Below are 19,535 nucleotides of genomic sequence, written 5' to 3'. Positions count from 1 at the left end.
GTCAATGGGCAATTTTATTGCGGCTGCCTTAATCGGCCCCAAGGGGCTGGATGCGCCAAGGCAGTGTTTTCTTTCTTTTTTTAAAAAAGACCAAGTGAAGCTTGCGCACAGCAAATTTGCAAGCTTGTGCACCTTACAGAACTCTCAAAGAGAAAACCTGCAGTATTTTGGATGAGGTGTGGCAGCACCAGCCCTGCCTAAGGCTTGCCTTGTTTTTCAAAACGTATTTATAAGCCACATGGAATGTTTTCATCAGTTCTTACCGGGGGTTCTACAGGCACCAGGCGAAAAACGTTACTCTTCAACCAGGCCTTTTGCTGCTTAACACCCGATACCCTTTTAAATGTGTTGTAGGAGGGGGTGGGTGGAGGTTATGGGTTTGTTTTTGTTTTGATCAAGTGTTTTTTTTCACATTGTGTTTTTTTCTGCTGTGAGCCACCCGGAGATCTACGAGTGAAGGGTGGTATACAAATTTAATAAACAGCAAAATAAAATAAATAAATACTCCGTCTCTAGTCTCCCTCCAGGCAGCAAGAGTTAGCAATGACAAAAAAGCAAAGCTGCCTGGAAGCCGGTCTCTGTGCTAAGCCCATTCCTGTGTTGAATCCATGCATTTACTGCAATTATATTCTGCTTTTCCTCCAAGGTCAAGGCAGCGAACCCAGCTCTCCCCACTCCATTCCGTCATCACAATGATTCTGCGAAGTGGGCTACCAGAAGCAATTTCCCCTGATCCCAGGTGTATGCGGGGTTATGGTTATAGGGAAGAAAGAGCATGTTCAGCAACATCGCAACATCTAGAGGGCCAAAGGTTCCCCAGTGCTGAGCTCAGCCAGTGCTAGCTGAAACCAAGCAGACTGGTCGGAGCAGGCAGGACTGCGTCGAAGGACCGGCTCTTTCCTAGGATGCTGGGCTTACCTGCCAGGCCACGGCGAGCTGAGAGATCTCTCGGCCAGACATGCCTTCGGCCAGCTTGGCGATCTCTGAACATTTCTTCCCATAGTCAAACTGGGCGAGCTTCAGGCGCCTGGACAAGAAAAAGCACACCATTTAACATCAACACTGCCATGTTATACGGCATTTATTGCAAGCTGCTGGGAAACACTGTAGGTAGGGTCTAAGGCAGCGTTTCCCAAAAGGGTATCCAGCTGTTTTTGGACTACAACTCCCATCATCCTTAGCTAGCTGGACCAATGGTCAGGGATGATAGGAATTGTAGTCCAAAAACAGCTGGAGACCAAAGTTTGGAAAACCCCAGTCTAAGGTTTATAAGTTGTATTCAACTACGTACCCATCAAAAGAGTTCACCTGCTGAAATTAATGGGCATAAATTAAATCACTTTGATTAATTTATGAAAGCACTCTTGAGTAGGGCCAGTGTTGGATGCAACCCTTTATCCAGTAAATGATTATATTATTTGCTAGCCAGTGTAGCAGTTCGGTTAGGACCCACGTTCAAACCCCTGCTCAGTCTGTGACGACTTGGCTCGTCATTCCCTCCAGCTGAATTTACGGGGAACTCTATTTTATGATATTGCTTTTCGATACAGGACAGACAAAAGTAAGTCTTCTTCATGCAGCACATAGTTAGAACAATGGAATTCACTCCCACAAGAGGCTATAACTACCCAGAGAGGGACGGTTGATGCAAAGCCGACTCCGGCCCCGTACAAATGAAAACCTGCCTGGCTAGACCAAGCGACTGCAAGAGACGAGCTTGACAAGGCAACCCCTCCTCCCACTCCTGCGGGATCTTGAATGAAGTGGACCGGAAAAGGTTTAAGGAAGATGCGCTCCCTGTCGCAAGAGATCTTTGCCCGATACAGGGGGAATCCTCTTGTCAATTCTGCTTCCGCTATTCAGTTGCAAACGATGACAAGTGACTCATGTTCTCAACAGCTTTCGTAACCCAAAAAGGATATATTTGGGAGCAGCAGGGCCCAGTAGTAACATTAACCTACCTTCAAAGCTAGGCCTGTGACAAAATGCTGCTGTGCAGCCCCGTTCTTAAGCATCCACTGCTGTCGTTCCCTTTTGCTCACCTACCCTGTCCTGACTTCATGCCAATACAGTGATTCCTCTAGTTATGAACTTATTTCATTCTGGAGGTCCGTTCTTAACCTGAAACTGTTCTTAACTAGAGGCGTGCTTTCGCTAATGGGGCCTCTTGCTGTCGCTGTGCCTCCAGCACACGATTTCCGTTCTCATCCTGGGGCAAAGTTCTCAACTCAAGGTAGCGGAGTTTGTAACCTGAGGCGTTTGTAACTCGAGGTACCACTGTACAGGATTCTGGTGCAGTGCTACAGAGCCTATAGATATACCGTATATTCCGGCGTATAAGACGACTGGACGTATAAGACGACCCCCAACTTTTCCAGTTAAAATATAGAGTTTGGGATATACTCGCCGTATTAAGAAATACGACCCGGCATATTAAGACGCCCCCCCCCGACTTTTGAGAAGATTTTCCTGGGTTAAAAAGTAGTCTTATACGCAGGAATATACAGTATGTATACATACAGTGGTACCTCTACTTAGGAATAACTCTACTTACGAATGTTTCTACTTACGAACGGAGCTCCGTCCGCCATCTTGGATGCGGTTTAGATTTTTCTACTTGCGAATTTTTAGATAGGGTTGCTTCTCCCAATGCATTCCTATGGGATTCAACTTACAATTTTTTTTGACTTATGAATGTGCGTTCTGAACGCATTAAATTTGTAAGTAGAGGTACCACTGCATATATACAGATCCTATGTTGCGCGTGTATTTTTCTGTCTATAAGACGCCCCCTATTTTGGGGGACTCAGATTTAAGAAAATTGGGGGGGGTGTATCTGTGTATAAGACATTCCCTAATTTTTGACATTATTTTAAAGGGGAAAAAACTAGTCTTATACACGGAAAAATATGGTAATTAATTAATTAATTAAATATATATATATATATACTGACTGCTTTCCCTCAGTGGCTGGCTTCAGGACGTGCTTGTCAAAATACATCCGGACCAGACGCTCTCTCTCTTCCAGCTCTGGCAGCTTAAAATTAACCATTTCGTCTATCCGGTCATTGATGGCCCAGTCAAACTGCTCCGGTTGGTTGCTGGCTAAGACGAGCATGAACCTGCGGAGAGGAGAGGAGAACCATCATTTTTCCCCTCTCTTATAAAGCAAGGCAGTTCTATTGGAATTCCCCCTCCACATAGAATCATAGAATTGGAAGAGACCACAAGGGCCATTCAGTCCAACCCCCTGCTAAGCAGGAAACACCATCAAAGCATTCTTGACATATGGCTGTCAAGCCTGCGATTAAAGACCTCCAAAGAAGGAGACGCCACCACACACCTTGGCAGCAAATTCCACTGTTGAACAGCTCTTACTGTTAGGAAGTTCTTCCTAATGTTTAGGTGGAAGCTTCTTTCTTGTAGTTTCCACTTCAGAGTTGTGCATGCAGGGAGGGTGGGGATACTTCGAGGGACTGTACCGGTGATCAAGTGCGCATTCCCCAAACGCCATAAAACCATTCAATTCTCATTTTGTGTGTGTGTGTGTGTGTGTGTGTGTGTGTGTGTGTAGGCTTGTATCCAGTGCCAGCCCTACTCAGATGAGACCCACTGAAGTTCACAAACTTAGGTCCACTGATTTCAATGGGACAGCCATAAAAATGCCAGGCTGTTGTCAGGATGCAATTCATGTGGCTGCAGCGAACTGCTTTGGGAAGTGCCTGTCGCCTCGATTACACAAGGCTGCAGGAAGGTCTAACAGAGGGTTTGAGGTGCTTCCAAAAACTGCTCTCAGAAGCACCTCCCCCAACCCCCTTTAATGGGCAGTCCCTAATAAATGCATATACACACATACAAACATACCCTCCTCCCACTGCAGAAAGCTTTGGCAGCACACTAATGCAAATCAAACCAAATTTCTCCCTCATTCTTAACCACCACATTCCGCTTCTCTGCAGAATCAAAGTATTTTTATTTATTTCATAAAATTTATAAACTACTTGCTGGTAAAAAAAAAACCAAAACCTAATTCAAACACAACCATACCCTTTGTCATGTAATTTCAAAACTGATAACCACACAAATCAGACGAAATACTTGCATACAGTCACACCTTGGGTTGCACACGCTGCGGGTTGCGCGTTTTCGGGTTGCAGACTGCGCCGAACCCGGAAGTACCGGAATGGGTTACTTCCGGGTTTCGACGCTCATGCATGCGCAGAAGCACAAAATGACATCATGCACATGCGCGGAAGTGCTGGATCACGGCATGCGCGCGCGCAGACACGGCGCTGCGGGTTGTGAACGTGCCTCTTGCACAGATCACGTTCGCAACCAGAAGTATGACTGTACAAGGAACGCTAGAATCCTTAAAAGCATATTCACGTGGAACGCTACAAGACTGATATGAGAATTCCACACCGTGGATATTGTCAGTAGAAAAACTGAATAGATGAATCTGCTGGACTTTAATTTCTCATAATATGTTTCTTTTATATGACAAGTTGGTCTATAGAACCATATCTTTTGATATGGTATGTTGAATCGCATTTAAAAATAATTTATATAGTCACATACAGCCTGTTACGTTGTTTGTGTTGTCATCAGATAAAAACACACACACCCTCAAAGTGGTTTACAAAAAACAAAACAAAAAAAAAACACACAGAATGAGTGTATGCTGGTAAAGCTTAAAAGCAACAATCCTGTGCCTATCTACTCATTATTTTATATCCCATGGGTCTCACCCTCTTCTGCCTCTTGCCCTTTTGCTTCACAGCCAGCGCCTGCCGCCTCTCTTATGCCCGCAACCCCCTCCGGGCCGCTCTCTTGCTGACTGACAATAAGCCCGGATTTAATGGCGCATTATGATTTGAATCAGCCTGCTTTCCTAATGGGCGCTGGCAGCGACACTTTGGCCATCTGTTCAGAGCTGGGCCCTGCTGGGGTCAGCGGGGGAGAAAAGACCAGGGGGGGGGAGCCACCACCTTCACATTTATTCAGAAACTGGCTACTTTTCTAGATTGCCCCATGCCTGGCTTGCGGCTACGCAGCCCTGACGAGATCCCAGAGGGACAGACACAATGACCCGAAGCCCTAAATTCCAAAGACAATGACAAAAAAGGGGGCAATTTCTTACCTGTTACCGTATATTTCCGTGTATAACACGACCCCATGTATAAGATGACCCCTACTTTGGGGAGCCCAAAATTAAGAAATCAGTATTTTAAAGTTGTTCAGCTTTTGGAGGAAATTGGCCAAAATCGCCTTTTCTTTGTTTTTTGTTTTTTTGAAAATCACCAAAAAAAGTTGTTCCGGCACTCAAGTGACTCAGATAATGCCAGAAGTTGCCAGCTCACCCAAGACTTACCATATAAATCCGCATACAATACGACCCCCCCCATTTTTGACTTTAAAAATCGGGGGGGAATTGTCTTGTACATGGAAAAATACGGTATTTAAATAGAATCCTTTTAACATGCACAATATTTAGCAGAACATTTCCGATAATGACAATAAACCCCAGAAGGTATTTATTTAGTTCAGGGGTAGGGAACTTTTTTTTTCAGCCCGAGGGCCACATTCCCCTCTGGGCAACATTGTGGGGGCCACATAATAATAATAATAATAATAATAATAATAATAATAAATTATTTATACCCCGCCCATATGGCCGGGTTCCCCCAGCCACTCTGGGGGACATAACAGGGCTGGGCAAGGGCAGAGCCAAAAGTTGGTGGAGCCATGGACTTGACCCTTCCCGATGCACAACTTGTGCAGAAGTCTTAGCGTTGCATCCAGCTAAGTTCTACTCAGAGCAGACAAAATTAATATTTCTGTTAGTCATATGCATTAGCTTCAAGAGATCTACTTGGAGTGGGAGAGAACCAACTCATTTTTCTCTATATTCACACACAAACAAGTAAGGCAAGCAAGAAGCATTATTACAGTTCAAAGGCAGCTCTGTTAAGTTTTTATTTCTCCTCCTTTCATTTCAATGGATTTAACCTGACAAACATCTCCTCCTCTTCTGTCTCTTGGTTTTAAAGTTTTTTATAGTGATACCTTATTTTACAAGGCCGTATTATATGGCGTATAAACTGCATTATACTGATTTACTGTAAATTTTGTTCCATTTAATCCGTGGCAAGATGGCCACAAATATAGCTTGGCTTATACAGCGGCCAATAAATAAATAGTTTATTAGGGATGTGCACATTTGGTACAAATTGGAAACCTCCTCCCTTTCCCCTCCCAACCAAAATAAGCAGAAACCTGTAGTATTATTATTTCATGTTTCCAGCCTAAGGCAAAGTATAAGAGCAAGAAAACTATTTAGACTGTCCTGGAGCTGTTTCGCTTCACATTTAGCACACTCCTAGCGCTGGCCCTGAAATGAAAGAACCTCAGAGTGGCTGGTTTGAATTGCAGGTACCAGGAGGGCCGTGGATTCAAGTCCCCATGCAGGGCTGAGGAAGACCCTGACCACAAACTCTTATCGAGAGATGCTGCCTATCAACATAGACTGGCTTTCTCCAACTCTAGATGACACTAGACTACAATTCCCATCATCCTTGACCGTTGGTCATGCTGGCTGGGGCTGATGGGAGTTGGAGTCCAACAACATCTACAGAGGAAAGGACAATACTGAGCTAGATGGGCCATGTCTGACTCGGGCGGCGTATACAAACATATATTTAAAGCACATGACTCCCAACCTCAAAGAACCCTGGGAATGGTAGTTTATACCTCACAGAGCTACAATTCCCAGCACCCTTAACAAACTACAGTTCCCAAGATCCTTGGGGGTGGGGAATGTCATATGCTTTAAATCAGGCATCCCCAAACTTCGGCCCTCCAGATGTTTTGGACTACAATTCCCATCTTCCCCGACCACTGGTCCTGTTAGCTAGGGATCATGGGAGTTGTAGGCCAAAACATCTGGAGGGCCGCATTTTGGGGATGGCTGCTTTAAATACATGGTGTGTACACAAGCCTGTCTGATGCAACTTCTTATGCTATTATTTTTCTGACCCAAACTCTCCATCATGTTTAAAATTCATATAGGTTCCCCAGACTACCTGAGACTCACTCCTCAAGCGAAAGGAAAAAGGCAGGGAGCAAAACAGGAATTACAGGGGCCAAGTGGTGGTTTAGCCAAACTTCTGGGAAGCAGGTAGCGCTGTGGTCTAAACCACTGAGCCCCTTGGGCTTGCCGATTGGAAGGTCGGCGGTTCGAATCCCTGTGATGGAGTGAGCTCCCATTGCTCTGCCCCAGCTTCTGCCAACCTAGCAGTTCGAAAGCATGCCAGTGCAAGTAGATAAATAGGTAGCGCTACAGTGGGAAGGTAAATGGCGTTTCTCTGCGCTCTGGCTTCGGACATAGTGTTCTGTTGCACCAGAAGCAGTTTAGTCATGCTGGCCACATGACCCGGAAAGCTGTCTGTGGGCAAACGCTGGCTCCCTCGGAATGAAAGCGAGATGAGCGCCACGACCCCATAGTCGCCTTTCACTGGACTTAACCGTCCAGGGGTCCTTTACCTTTTTACCTTAACCAAACTTCACAAGCACAAAAAAAGCTTGAGTGAGAGGCATCTCCCATTTGAGCTTTTGAGGGGACTCTGAATAGGAGAACTGGCAGGCATTTTGGAAGAGGGCAAGAGGGCAGCCATCTTGGACCCAACCAGTTGCTCTTGGAAACAGTAACTCTGAACGTCCAGGATTCGGCATTCCTGAAAGGTTTGCTAGAAGCGTAAAATTGGCTACTTAAAAGCACACATTTTCCTGACAGAAGGCAGAATTGCCAGTTAACTGTCTCCCGGGGGGCTCATTATTGGTGGACTCGCATATGTTACTGGGGTGTTGAGTGACTGGAGTCAATTCCTTACAGGCTCTGAAGAACACTGTTTTTTAAGAGGGAACCCAGAACTATTCCCTAAATGAAGATATGCACCAATCAAATTTGCTTTTTTGTTTTGGTGGCCGGGGGGGGGGGGAGTAGAACCGTCAAAACAGGATAACTAGAGTGAGGCCAAATGTATAATTAGACAGGCCTGCAGGCAATAAGGAATTCTGCAGTGGGAAGCAACGCTGAGATAACATCCCATTTCATCATTTATTTATTTTAAAACGAAATGGGTTAGCTATGCCCAGAGAAGGCTCAGAATCCAAGAGTATGGTATGGGGGAACCTTTTTCAGCCTGAGGGCCAGATTCCATTCTTGAAAACCTTCCAGGGGCCACATGGGCAGAGCCAGAGGCAAAAGTGGGTGGAGCAAGTAATGTGAATTTTACTTTTGTGTAGTACGTTAGTTTCTACAAACATACGTTGTCAAGCACCACTCTATAGCCACAATCCAGGCAGGCAACAACACTCAAGGAGGGTGAAAAGTATAGATTGGCTGAGCACCAAGGGCCTGGAGGGCCACATTTTCCCCTGCTCCCCATGCCTTAGGTCCCCAATCCCTACCATGTTTAGGCTCATAGAATCCGAGTTGGAAGGGTCCCCAAGGGTCATCTAGTCCAACCCCCTAAAATGCAGGAATCTCAGCTAAAGCATCCATGACTGATGGCCGTTCAACCTCTGCTTTAAAACCTCCAAGGAAGGAGAGTCCACAACCTCCCGAGGGAGACTATTACTGCTCTTACTGTCAGAATGTTTAGTCGGAATCTCCTTTCTTGTAACCTGAAGCCATGGGTTTGAGTCCTACCCTCCAGAGCAGGGTAGGACGAATGAATAAACTTCCATTTATTTATTTCTATTTCTCAAGATTTATATACCTCTTGATTTTTTCATAAAACCTCAAAGCAGGTTACAAAAAGAATTAAATTATTAGCAAAAAATAAATGAAATGTTAAAAACAACTACCATATTTTCCCATGTATAAGACTAGTTCCCCCCTAAAAAAATGTCAAAAATTAGGGGGTGTCAGGCCATCCCCCCCCCATTTTCTTAAATCTGAGTCATCCCAAAATAGTGGGCGTCTTATAGACGGAAAAATATGGCAAGTAAAACACGAGAAAAAGAAAAGAATTTAATCTCAACAAGAAGCTAAAACCCTGATTAAATACACGTGTCAACGTTCTATGTGTCTGGGGAGGTTCGCCTAAACAAGAATGCTTTTAGTAGGGGGCAGAAAGAGTACAGTGAAGGTGCCTGCCTGATGTCAATAGGCAGGGAGTTCCAAAGATAATCCATTTCTTATCTTACAAATGCTTAACTGGTACTGTATTATGTGGCACCAATCAAAGTGGTTGAGTGGCTATATATGGAAGGTAAGACGACCTTGCAAGTCAGTGGGTCTAATCTGAGTAGGACAAATGTTGGACACAACCCAAAGAGTCTGTTTCATCTTCTGTACGACACACCTTCAGATATTGGAAGATGGCTCTAATGTTTCCCCTGAATCTTACTTGTTGCTGTGCTGCCCTGTCCTGTGCAGGAAGGCATTCAACGTGGCTCGTAGGTCTTCGCTGATTTTTTCCTGCAAGGAGGACGAAATCGCAATTAAATTAACCATGCATTAAAATATAAAAATACAGAAAACACATACTCCTTCAGTTGGTTATTATCAAGTATTTATAACCTGCTTTTCACGGAATATTCCACAATCCCAAGCAGGGAATAACGAAACTAACTAAATGTGTGTGTGTGGTTTTTTTTTGTATAGTCATATTTTAATTATTTTATTTCGTGGTCCCCCACTCTACGATTGCGAAACATTCCACGAAAAGCAGTTTATAAATACTTGGTAAAAGCTAAACGATTGCATGCGTACAGCATGCAAGAGAAAGAGAAGGGAGTGTGAAGTACTTGCCGTCGACCTCTTCCGCAGGAACGCATCAGCTTCGTCCACAAACAACAAGAGGCTGTTAAAGAAAATGAAAAACCTGGGTGAGCTTGGCAGGAGCAGTGGGTCAAGGAAAGGACCTCCCTGCCCATGGGCCCACCATGCTTGCAGAGTTGGGCCATCACCAATCCAAAGTTCACCCAAGACGCTTTGGTGTAAAAAATATAACAAATATGGGATTGTGCCTAACCAAGACCTCCTCGGAGCGTGCCCACCGGTGCACCTAAGTTAGACAGGTTCATTCATTTCAAGGCATCTGCTCAGAGTCGATTTTTGTGCCATTTATTGTTTTTGGGTTGTGGCCAACGTTAGTTAGTCCTACTCAGAGTAGGCCCTTTAAAATTTAATGCGCATGAGTAACTTAGGTCCGCTAATTTCCATGGGTCAGCTCTGAGGACTGCATGGAAGCCTTCCGATTTTTATCCATGATACGGTCTAAGAGAGAATTTTGCTTTCTTGTCCGTTATGCTGCTTTAAAGGCACATTATATACGCAAGCTTCATCTGTTAAGGTTCTGTTCCGATATTGTGCAATTTTTTAATTTGATGCTTTAAACTGGGTTGTCGACAGCTTTTGAGATTAAATAACAACAGCAGCAGCAGCAGCAGCAACAACAACAATGCACGGAAACAATTCAAATAAATAAAGTGACTACAACAGGACTACAACAATTCCCCTCATCAGCGTCTGCCAGCGTGGCCAAACAGGCATAGATGATGGGAGTTGTAGTCCAAAACCAACTTGTCCAGCATGTCCAATGGTCAGGTGTGAACTAGACTGAACAAACCATGGATATGAGGCAGTTTTTATTTGTTCCTATGCTCCTTGGCATACAAACCACAATGCTTTTTTTATGTGTGTGCTTTGTTAAAGACTCCTTAAGGATGGAATAGCATGAAAACACACCATAGCTCTAGGGTTTGGCTTGTAAAGCACCCCAGGGGAGTGGTTTTTTTCAAAAGTCACTCAGGGAGCTATGAGAGGCTGCTTTGCGACATCCTGGGATCTGCATTTCAGCTGGTTCTCCCCCTCCCCCCCGCTCAGGCCAGTAGACTGTGGGCAAGTGAATAATTTAACATGGACCGCCAATGCATTTTTAAACACATGCAGCGTTTCAGCTTTTCTTGCCATTTCCCACAAAAAGGTGGGCCACGAAAAACCCTCTGCGAAAGGAAGTTTGTTTTGCAGTGCTCTAAATATTTCATTTCATGGGTGGCTTTCCATTCTCTCCCCCCCCTTTCCTTTCTTTTTAAGGAAAGAGAAAGGTGGAAAATAGAAACATTCTGGTGATGAATGTGGCTGCGTATCAGTTTGGACAAAGGGAGCGAATGTCTGTCGGAGCCAATCAAGGGACACATACATCATCAATTAGCCATGCTCAGCGCCATCCCCAAACCTCCCTCCTTTAGCAACCCCCCACAAAATAGGATGGCATAGGCACACAGCGCCGGAACCCCAGTTCCTCTTATTCAGTTTTAATGGGTCTCTGGGAGACGCGTGGAGGGGCAGGAGAGAAGAGATGAAGAGCCCAACAGCACCAGCACTGCGGAAGGTATTTGCTTTCCCTTTATTGTAGAGAACATGCTGGGCACCACACAGCAGCTCTGTAGAACCTCTTTCAACCCGACGGCTGCCTGCGAGCAGCAGGCGGGGCCAGAGGCAAAAGTGGGTGGGGCCAAGAAGGTCAACTTAACCTCTGCATAGTAAGCTTTAAGTTTCGGGGAAGCGCCGTGGGTCAGGGGCAGCGCATCCACTGTGTGCGCAGAAGAGTCCGGGTACAAGCCCGAACAGCATCTCCAGGCGGGGCTGGGAGAGACTCTGCCTGAAACTCTGGACAGTTGCTGCCAGTCAGCGTAGACAGAACCAAGCTAGGTGGACCATTGGTCTGACTTGGTATAAGGCAACCAGGCAGAGGGCCTTCTCAGTAGTGGCGCCCACCCTGTGGAACGCTCTCCCATTAGATGTCAAGGAAATAAACAACTTTCTGACTTTTAGAAGAAACCTGAAGGCTTCCCTGTTTAGGGAAGTTTTTAATGTTTGATTGCATTTTTAATATTCTGTTGGAAGCCGTCCAGACCACACCAAGATTAACTGAAGCAACTGAAAACTGCAACAGATTGTGCACTGAAATTCTAGAGGAAGGTGACATCTCTCTCTCTCTCTCTCTCTCTCTCTCTCTCTCTCTCTCTCTCTCTCTCTCTCTCTGTGTGTGTGTGTGTGTGTGTGTGTGTGTGTGTAAAAGCAACATGGAACTCTCGATCCGAGAAAGTTGTGGGAAACAGAGCGAAGCTTACCCTCTCCGGCTTGTATTTGCCCAGTCAAAGACCTTGTGCATGGCAGTAACTCCTTCCCGCCCCATGGGGGCGACGTCACCACCAGTCATGATGGCGTAATCCATGCCAGAATGCATGGCTAATTTCTGGAGGAAAAAAAAAGGGTGGGGGGGGGGGGAAGAAGGAGAAATAAAAAAACAATCAACATTTGCCCTGTGGTATTTACCTAAAGGGACGCGGGTGGCACTGTGGGTTAAACCAGAGCCTAGGGCTTGCCGATCGGAAGGTCGGCGGTTCGAATCCCCGCGATGGGGTAAGCTCCCATTGCTCGGTCCCAGCTCCTGCCAACCTATCAGTTCGAAAGCACGTCAAAAGTGCAAGTAGATAAATAGGTACCACTCTAGCGGGAAGGTAAGCGGTGTTTCCGTGTGCTGCTCTGGTTTCGCCAGAAGTGGCTTAGTCATGCTGGCCACATGACCCGGAAAAACTGTCTGTGGACAAACATTGGCTCCCTTGGCCAGTAGAGCGAGATGAGCGCCGCAACCCCAGTGTCATTCACGACTGGAATTAACTGTCAGGGGTCCTTTACCTTTTTATTTACATAACTGTAGAATCTTGTACACAAACTATCTTCCCAATAATATTTTTTAAAAAATACTTTAAAAAAGCAGGATCCTAGTCCTCATTTCTAAACGACACAGAAACATACTCAGGGGCACTATCAAAGGCTCAGCAACTAGAGGAGTGAGAAAGAAAATTAAGCAATGATAAACATTGACATCCAATGCCCTTTTAAAATGTTTTGGGGGGGGGAGTTATTGGACTGTTTTTGTTTTTATTTTGATTATGTATTCTGTGTTTTTATATTGTGATTTTGTCTTGCAAACCGCCCTGAGACCTGCAGGTATAGGGCGGTATATGAATTTAATTAATTAATTAATTAATTAATAATAATAAACATTTGCCCTGTGGTGTTTACATAGCTCTGTAGAATCTATCGCAAAACCTCAAATTCCAAAAGTATCAATTCCTGTATATTCCTGCGACTACTTTTTAACCCAGGGAAATCTTCTCAAAAGTCGGGGGTCGTCTTATACGCTGGGTCGTATTTCTTATACGGCGAGTATATCCCAAGCTCTATATTTTAACTGGAAAAGTTGGGGGTTGTCTTATACGCCCAGTCGTCTTATACACCGGAATATACGGTGATTAACAAATAAAAATAAAAAGCATTCTAGCCCTCATGAATAAAGGTCACAGAAACATACTCAAAGGCTCATTGTCTAGGACTAGCCTGAAGCCCCAGACCCTCAAGTTTAAGCCGACCAGAGGGCCCCAACCCTTTGGTCCAACGCCAACCAGAGCAGGATTTATAAGTGTGCCCTGATGCGAAGAGCTCTCCCCTGCCTTCAGGAGTGGTGACCCGGGAGGCTGCAAATCGAGCTGCTGGCAGTGATCACATCATGATTATGCCACTAGGGCTACCTTGGCAAAGAGTGTCTTCCCAGTCCCAGGGGGGCCGTACATGAGGATATTCCTGTACAAGCTCCTATTGTTCCGCGTGTTCCGTGTCGCAATGGCAATGTCTCTCACTCGTTCCTCCAGCTTTGGCTGCAAAAAAATATATATGGAAAACAGGTTGAACTAACAAAACACGGAATAAACGGGGACTCTACCCATGCACTAGCCCTTGGGCTCAGACCAAATTTCCAGCCAGCCCAGAATCCTGTTTCCGTCACCGATGCCTCTGGGATGCCCACGATCAGGGCATGGAGGAAACCATCTTTGGTGCTTGCTCACGAGTGTGTTCTTATGATGCATGCCAGAAGCAGCATGGGACTTCCCTTGTGCTTGACTCAGAAGCTGCAGCTTGCGCAGAATGTTGCAGCACGAATGCTGGCAGGAGTGAGACTTTGTTGGCATGGAATAGCTGTGCTCAGAGACCCACACAGAATGCTCTTTGCTACCAAGCTGTTACCGTTAATAGGTAAAGCCCTGAGCAACTTGGGACTTGCGAGATTGCTTTACCCCGTATCTGCCCACTCAACCATTTTGATCTGTGGATCTGGCACTGTTATAGCGGCTGCATGACACTGCATTTGTAAGAAATCATTCTTTTAGAGCATCAGCATCTTTGCTTTAGAACTCCCTGCCTACTGACATCAGGCAGGTGTCATCACGGCACTGCTCAAAAACGTTAGGCAAGCTGACACGTGTTTCGATCTGTGTGTAGTTTATAACTGATTTTAACTTTTTAAAAAATGTTTTAAATAGCTGTTTTCCCCAGCACTTGCGTCATTTTGTTCTTTCTGTAAACGACCTTGCAGTTTCTTTACAATTGAGGGGCACACAATTTTTACAAAATAAAAAATAAATGAACGCGCTTGCATTTCGTTGCTTGACGGCATGTGGGGCGAGCATCTCCCGGTGCATGCTGGGAACAGATGGCATGCTCTTGCCTACGGCCTCGTTTACATTTACTCGCTCCTTGCTTGTGTGTGGTTTGAACAGCCCAGGTGTATCCTGATGTGTGGCAGGAGCGGCTCCTGTGCGTGATGCTCCCCCAAAGCATCCTTGGAGCTTTTTGGCAAAAGGAATGCCCAAGGCTCTTTTAGCCAGGGGTGGGGAACCTCCAGCTGGCAGGCTCAATCAGTTCACATTTGGCCCACAAGGTCATTTTGACCAAACTGTGGGCTGCCTACCCTGCTACTCTTGACACCAGATAACAACACAAACAACGTCACAGGCTGCATGTAACTATATACAGTGGTGCCTCGACTTACGAATTTAATCCGTTTCGAAGGCACCCTCGTAAGTTGAAAAATTCGCAAGTCGGAAAACGGCATTGGAAACGCGATTTCCCATAGGAATGCATTGAAAACGGAAAAATTCGTAAGTCGAAGCAACCCTATCTAAAAATTCGTAAGTCGAAAAATCCCTATCTAAAACTGCCGTGGTTTTTTCCGGATGTCGAGACATTCGTAAGCGCGTGGCCATTACCCCCATTCGCAAGTCGAAAAATTCAGTTGTCGAGTCGTTCGTAAGTCGAGGTACCACTGTAAATTCTTTTTCAAATGCGATTCAACATCTTATCAAAATACATGGTTCTATAGACCAACTTATCATATGTAAACAAAACATATTGTGAGGGACAGGGGATATCGCGAAGTCCCTCCCCTCCTGAGTTCAAGCCCGTCCCCGAGCAAAGGGGAAAGCAGGGAGAGTTCCGATTCCAGTGGGGAAGCAGGAAGTCGTGTCCGAGGCTCAGGCAAGGTAGAGGAGCCAGGGTCCCAGGTGGGACAGGAAGGGGCAAGTAAGGGGGGAAGACCCATCCCCCCAACTCCAGAATTACGCAGGAAGAGGAGGGGCAAGAGGATGGGTCTGCCAAAGCTTTTGTGTTGGAGAAAGACGCGCCAAAAGCCATTAGGAGGTTCTGAAACCGACTGACAACATCGCTCCGTGTAAATAGCAATGACTTGAGCACTGTAAATACGCAGCACCAATAAAAGAATAAAATGCAGAGCTGCGTAGCGTCGTTACTCTGAAGTAGTCCACTCCGGCCACTGTGACAGCAACCTCCTAATCATTTTTGGGCTACTTTGGAGTTGCCGGGATGAGCGTGTCAGAGGCGGAGAAGTGGCGGCAGATCGCTGAGCAAGCCCAGCTAGAACTGCAACAGCTGTCGCTGCAGGCGCAGGGAGAATTGAAGGCAGCTAAAGAGGAGACTAAGAAGGTCCAGGACGACCGGCTACAACTTGCGGAACAGGTGAGAGAGCTCCAGGAAAAAGAGCAGCATTTAAGGGCGGTGGCGGTAGACCTCCAAAACAAGCTGGATGCAGAGAAAAACAAGGCGGGAGGGGCACCCCAAGTCCAAGTGCTGCCAGGAAGGAGAGCCGGGACCCTAGTAAGCAAGTTCAATGGAGACCCGAAGGAGTTTCAGGGCTTTGAGACTGAGATTGTGTATGCTCTTGAGCTGCACCACGATGAGTTCCCTGATGATGAGCACAGAGTAGCGTTTATTGTGGAGCACCTTACAGGGGCGGCCAGGGAGTGGCTAAGACCGTTAATTGCAACAAGGAATCCTTGCATGAAGAATGTCAAACTATTTCTAGAAGGTTTGAAAACGATGTATTCGTCCGATAGTCATATGGACCAGACTAAGGAGGAACTTCATAATTTACGCCAAGGAAATATGACAGTTCGCGCGTATTGGGCGAAATTCACCATGCTGGTGCACAGATTGGGGTGGGATCTGGAGTCTGCCCCAATGCAAGCGGCGTTTTACTTGGGGTTGCATGAGGAGGTGAAGGATGAGCTCTCGAGAGGTCCAAAGCCCAGTAATATGGATCAACTGAGCAAAGCGGCTCTGGCGGTGGGGGTGAGGCAGGAATCCAGATGGAGCGACAAGCAAGCAACGCGCGCAAAGCGGGCTTGGTTCCCACGGTCGCAGGAGAAGCCACTCCCTCAACAACCCTTTCAAGCCACGCCTGGGGCCAGTCAGGACCAGGAACCCATGCAGATTGATAGCGCGCGCGCGCGGGCTTTTCAAACCCCAGCGGCGCCAAGACGCAAGGAGGGAAGGGGTGGGAATTGCTTTCTCTGCAACTCCCCCCAGCATCTCGTCAGAGACTGCCCACATCGCAGGGAGTGGCAAGGAAAGGCGGGAACGGTTGTGCCCTCCCCCACTGACGCAGCACCACAGCAGGGAAACGGGAAAGCCTGGCTGCAGGAGACAAGGGGCGGCAGCCAGGCACAGTCAGCAGACAACAGCCCCAGCCCACCCACCCGCACAGAGAGGAGCAGAGCCAGCCCACCCCTCCCAGAGCAGGAGTGGTTCTAGAAGTGACGCTCACGCTCCCAAATGGCTATCCATTGACGGTCCTCGCCCTAATTGACAGTGGTGCCTCAGCCAACTTCTTCTCGAGAAACTTTGCAGAAGAGCACCAGATCCAGCTTCTGCAGCTGGATTTTCCTCTGCACGTGGCAACCATTGACGGCAGAGAGCTGCTGGGAGGGGCCATCACTCATCAAACCCCCCCCATGAGAATGACGGTTGGAAGGCACTCAGAGACACTGGCATTCAACGTCACCACCATCTCAGACCCCCCAATCGTTTTGGGCATGAGCTGGCTGGCGCGCCACGACCCCTCCATAAGTTGGCATCAGAGATGCATCACTTTTGGATCGGACTTTTGCCTGGAACATTGCATGCAGCACCAACCAGGGGAGGGGCCTCCGATAGCCACGGTGGCCACCATGCACGTCAAAGGGGGTGAGGCGATACCCAAACCATACTGGGACCTGCAGGAGGTCTTCAGTGAAGCGGAGTCCGACCACCTGCCCCCACACAGGCCTTTTGACTGCCAGATCAACCTGGTGCCTGGGGCAACTATACCCCCAGCCAAGCTGTACGCCATGTCAGACCAGGAACTGGAGGATCTGCGCGCTTTTATCGACAAGAACCTCAAGCGGGGGTTCATCAGAGAAAGCAAGGCAGCAGGGGGCAGCCCGGTCTTCTGGGTGGACAAGAAAGACACGCAACAGCGCCGTCTTGTGGTGGATTTTAGACGGCTGAATTCGGTGACAGAGCCAGTGGCTTTCCCCATGCCCAGAGTGGATGATCTCCTGACAGCGGCACGCAGAGGCAAGATTTTCACCAAGCTAGACCTGAGGGGGGCGTACAACTTGATCAGGATCCGGGAAGGCGATGAGTGGAAAACCACGATGTTCACGCCTCTGGGCTCTTTTGAATATCTGGTGATGCCCTTCGGGTTGCAAGGGGGCTCAGCATGCTTCCAGGCCTTCATGCACCACGTCCTGGGGTCCCTACTCTTCAGGAAATGCTTGGTCTTTCTGGATGACATCCTTATTTACTCCAACGACCCAGTGCAGCACGTGAAGGACGTCAGGGAGGTGTTACAGCGCCTGAAGGAGAACCACCTGTATGTGAAGCTGGAGAAGTGCAAGTTTCACACCAAGGAGGTGGACTTCCTGGGCTACAAGCTGTCAGACAAGGGGCTGGCAATGGACAAGGACAAGGTGCAGACCATCCTGGACTGGCACAGCCCCAGGACGCGCAAAGATGCCCAACGCCTACTAGGCTTTGCCAACTTCTACAGGAAGTTCATCAAGAACTTCTCTCGAGTTACGGCTCCCATCACTGACTGCCTGAGAGGCAAGCAGAAGTTCAGGTGGACACCAGAGGCGCAAGCAGCGTTCGAAAGCCTCAAGAGGGTGTTCGCCTCAGACCAGAACCTGTTCCACGTGGTTCAGGACGCGCCCCTACGCATTGAAACAGATGCTTCTGATAAGGCTGTGGGCGCCATTTTGTTGCAACTGGACGCCAACAGAGAGTGGAGACCCTGTGCCTTCTTCTCCAGGAAGTTGACCCAGCCCGAGCGAAACTACACAGTTTTTGATCGGGAACTTCTTGCGATCCACGCGGCGTTCCAGCACTGGAGACACTTCCTGGTGGGCGCCAAGCACCCCATCCAGGTGTGCACAGACCACAAGAACCTGGAGTTCTGGAGAACTGCCAGGGTGCTCAACCAGCGGCAGATACGGTGGGCGGAGTTCTTCTCGAACTTCAACTTCTCCATACACTACATCCCAGGAGAGCAGAATGTCAGGGCGGATGCCCTCTCCCGCAAGCCAGAGTACATGGAGGAGGAGGCGCCACCAGCCCCAAGGCACATTTTCCCCCCGTCGGCATGGTCCTGCGGAGCAGCAGTGGTGAGCGAGGCAGAACTCACAGCACTGACGGCAGCGGATGAATTTGCCAACCGCATCTTCAGAGAACTGAGAGGGGGGAGGGAGCAGGCAAAAGACTTTGCAGAACGCAGAGGGCTGCTTTTCTACAAGGGTGCGCTGTACCTACCCACCACCCAGCTTCGACGTACGGTCCTCAAGCAGATGCACGACAACCCTACAGCGGGGCATTTTGGAAGGGACAAGACCACTCACCTAGTCATGAGACACTTCTGGTGGCCAGGGGTGAGGGAAGATGTTCGAGACTATGTAAGGGGCTGTACCACCTGCCAGCGGGCGAAGGTGGTCAGAGCAGCGCCACCAGGGTTGCTGGAGCCCTTAGCCACACCACACAGGCCGTGGGAAGTGGTGTCCATGGACTTCATCACAGATCTGCCTTCGTCCAGGGGTAAGACTGCAGTGTTGGTGGTGGTGGACCTCATGTCCAAAATGTGTCACTTTATACCGTGTGCCAGGGCAGTCTCGGCAGAAGAGACAGCCAAACTGTTTGTTGATCACATTTTCAGACTGCATGGATTACCTTTAAGGGTTATTTCGGATCGTGGCCGCCAATTTGTTTCCAGGTTCTGGCGGCGGCTCATGAACCTCCTGCAGGTGGAGGTCAGCTTGTCGACGGCTAGACACCCGCAGACCAACGGACAAGC

General features: G+C 47.7%; 1 protein-coding gene across 1 annotated transcript in view; it reads right to left on the bottom strand.

Moving 5' to 3' along the window:
• Positions 1–19,535, bottom strand: part of ATAD3A (ATPase family AAA domain containing 3A) — a 46,993-nt gene that overhangs the window by 5,950 nt on the left and 21,508 nt on the right. The window contains exons 10-15 of the mRNA XM_035119820.3: positions 13,609–13,734; positions 12,145–12,269; positions 9,818–9,869; positions 9,414–9,484; positions 2,955–3,122; positions 919–1,027 (exon numbers count right to left, since the gene is read on the bottom strand). Of these exons, the coding sequence (XP_034975711.1) occupies positions 919–1,027; positions 2,955–3,122; positions 9,414–9,484; positions 9,818–9,869; positions 12,145–12,269; positions 13,609–13,734 (651 nt within the window). The remainder of the gene's footprint in view (positions 1–918; positions 1,028–2,954; positions 3,123–9,413; positions 9,485–9,817; positions 9,870–12,144; positions 12,270–13,608; positions 13,735–19,535) is intronic.

Source organism: Zootoca vivipara, chromosome 6 (assembly GCF_965207765.1).
Source record: "Zootoca vivipara chromosome 6, rZooViv2.hap1.1, whole genome shotgun sequence".
NCBI lineage: Eukaryota > Metazoa > Chordata > Lepidosauria > Squamata > Lacertidae > Zootoca > Zootoca vivipara.
Note: the sequence above shows the minus strand (reverse complement) of the source record. Positions and strands in the feature narration are given on the sequence as shown.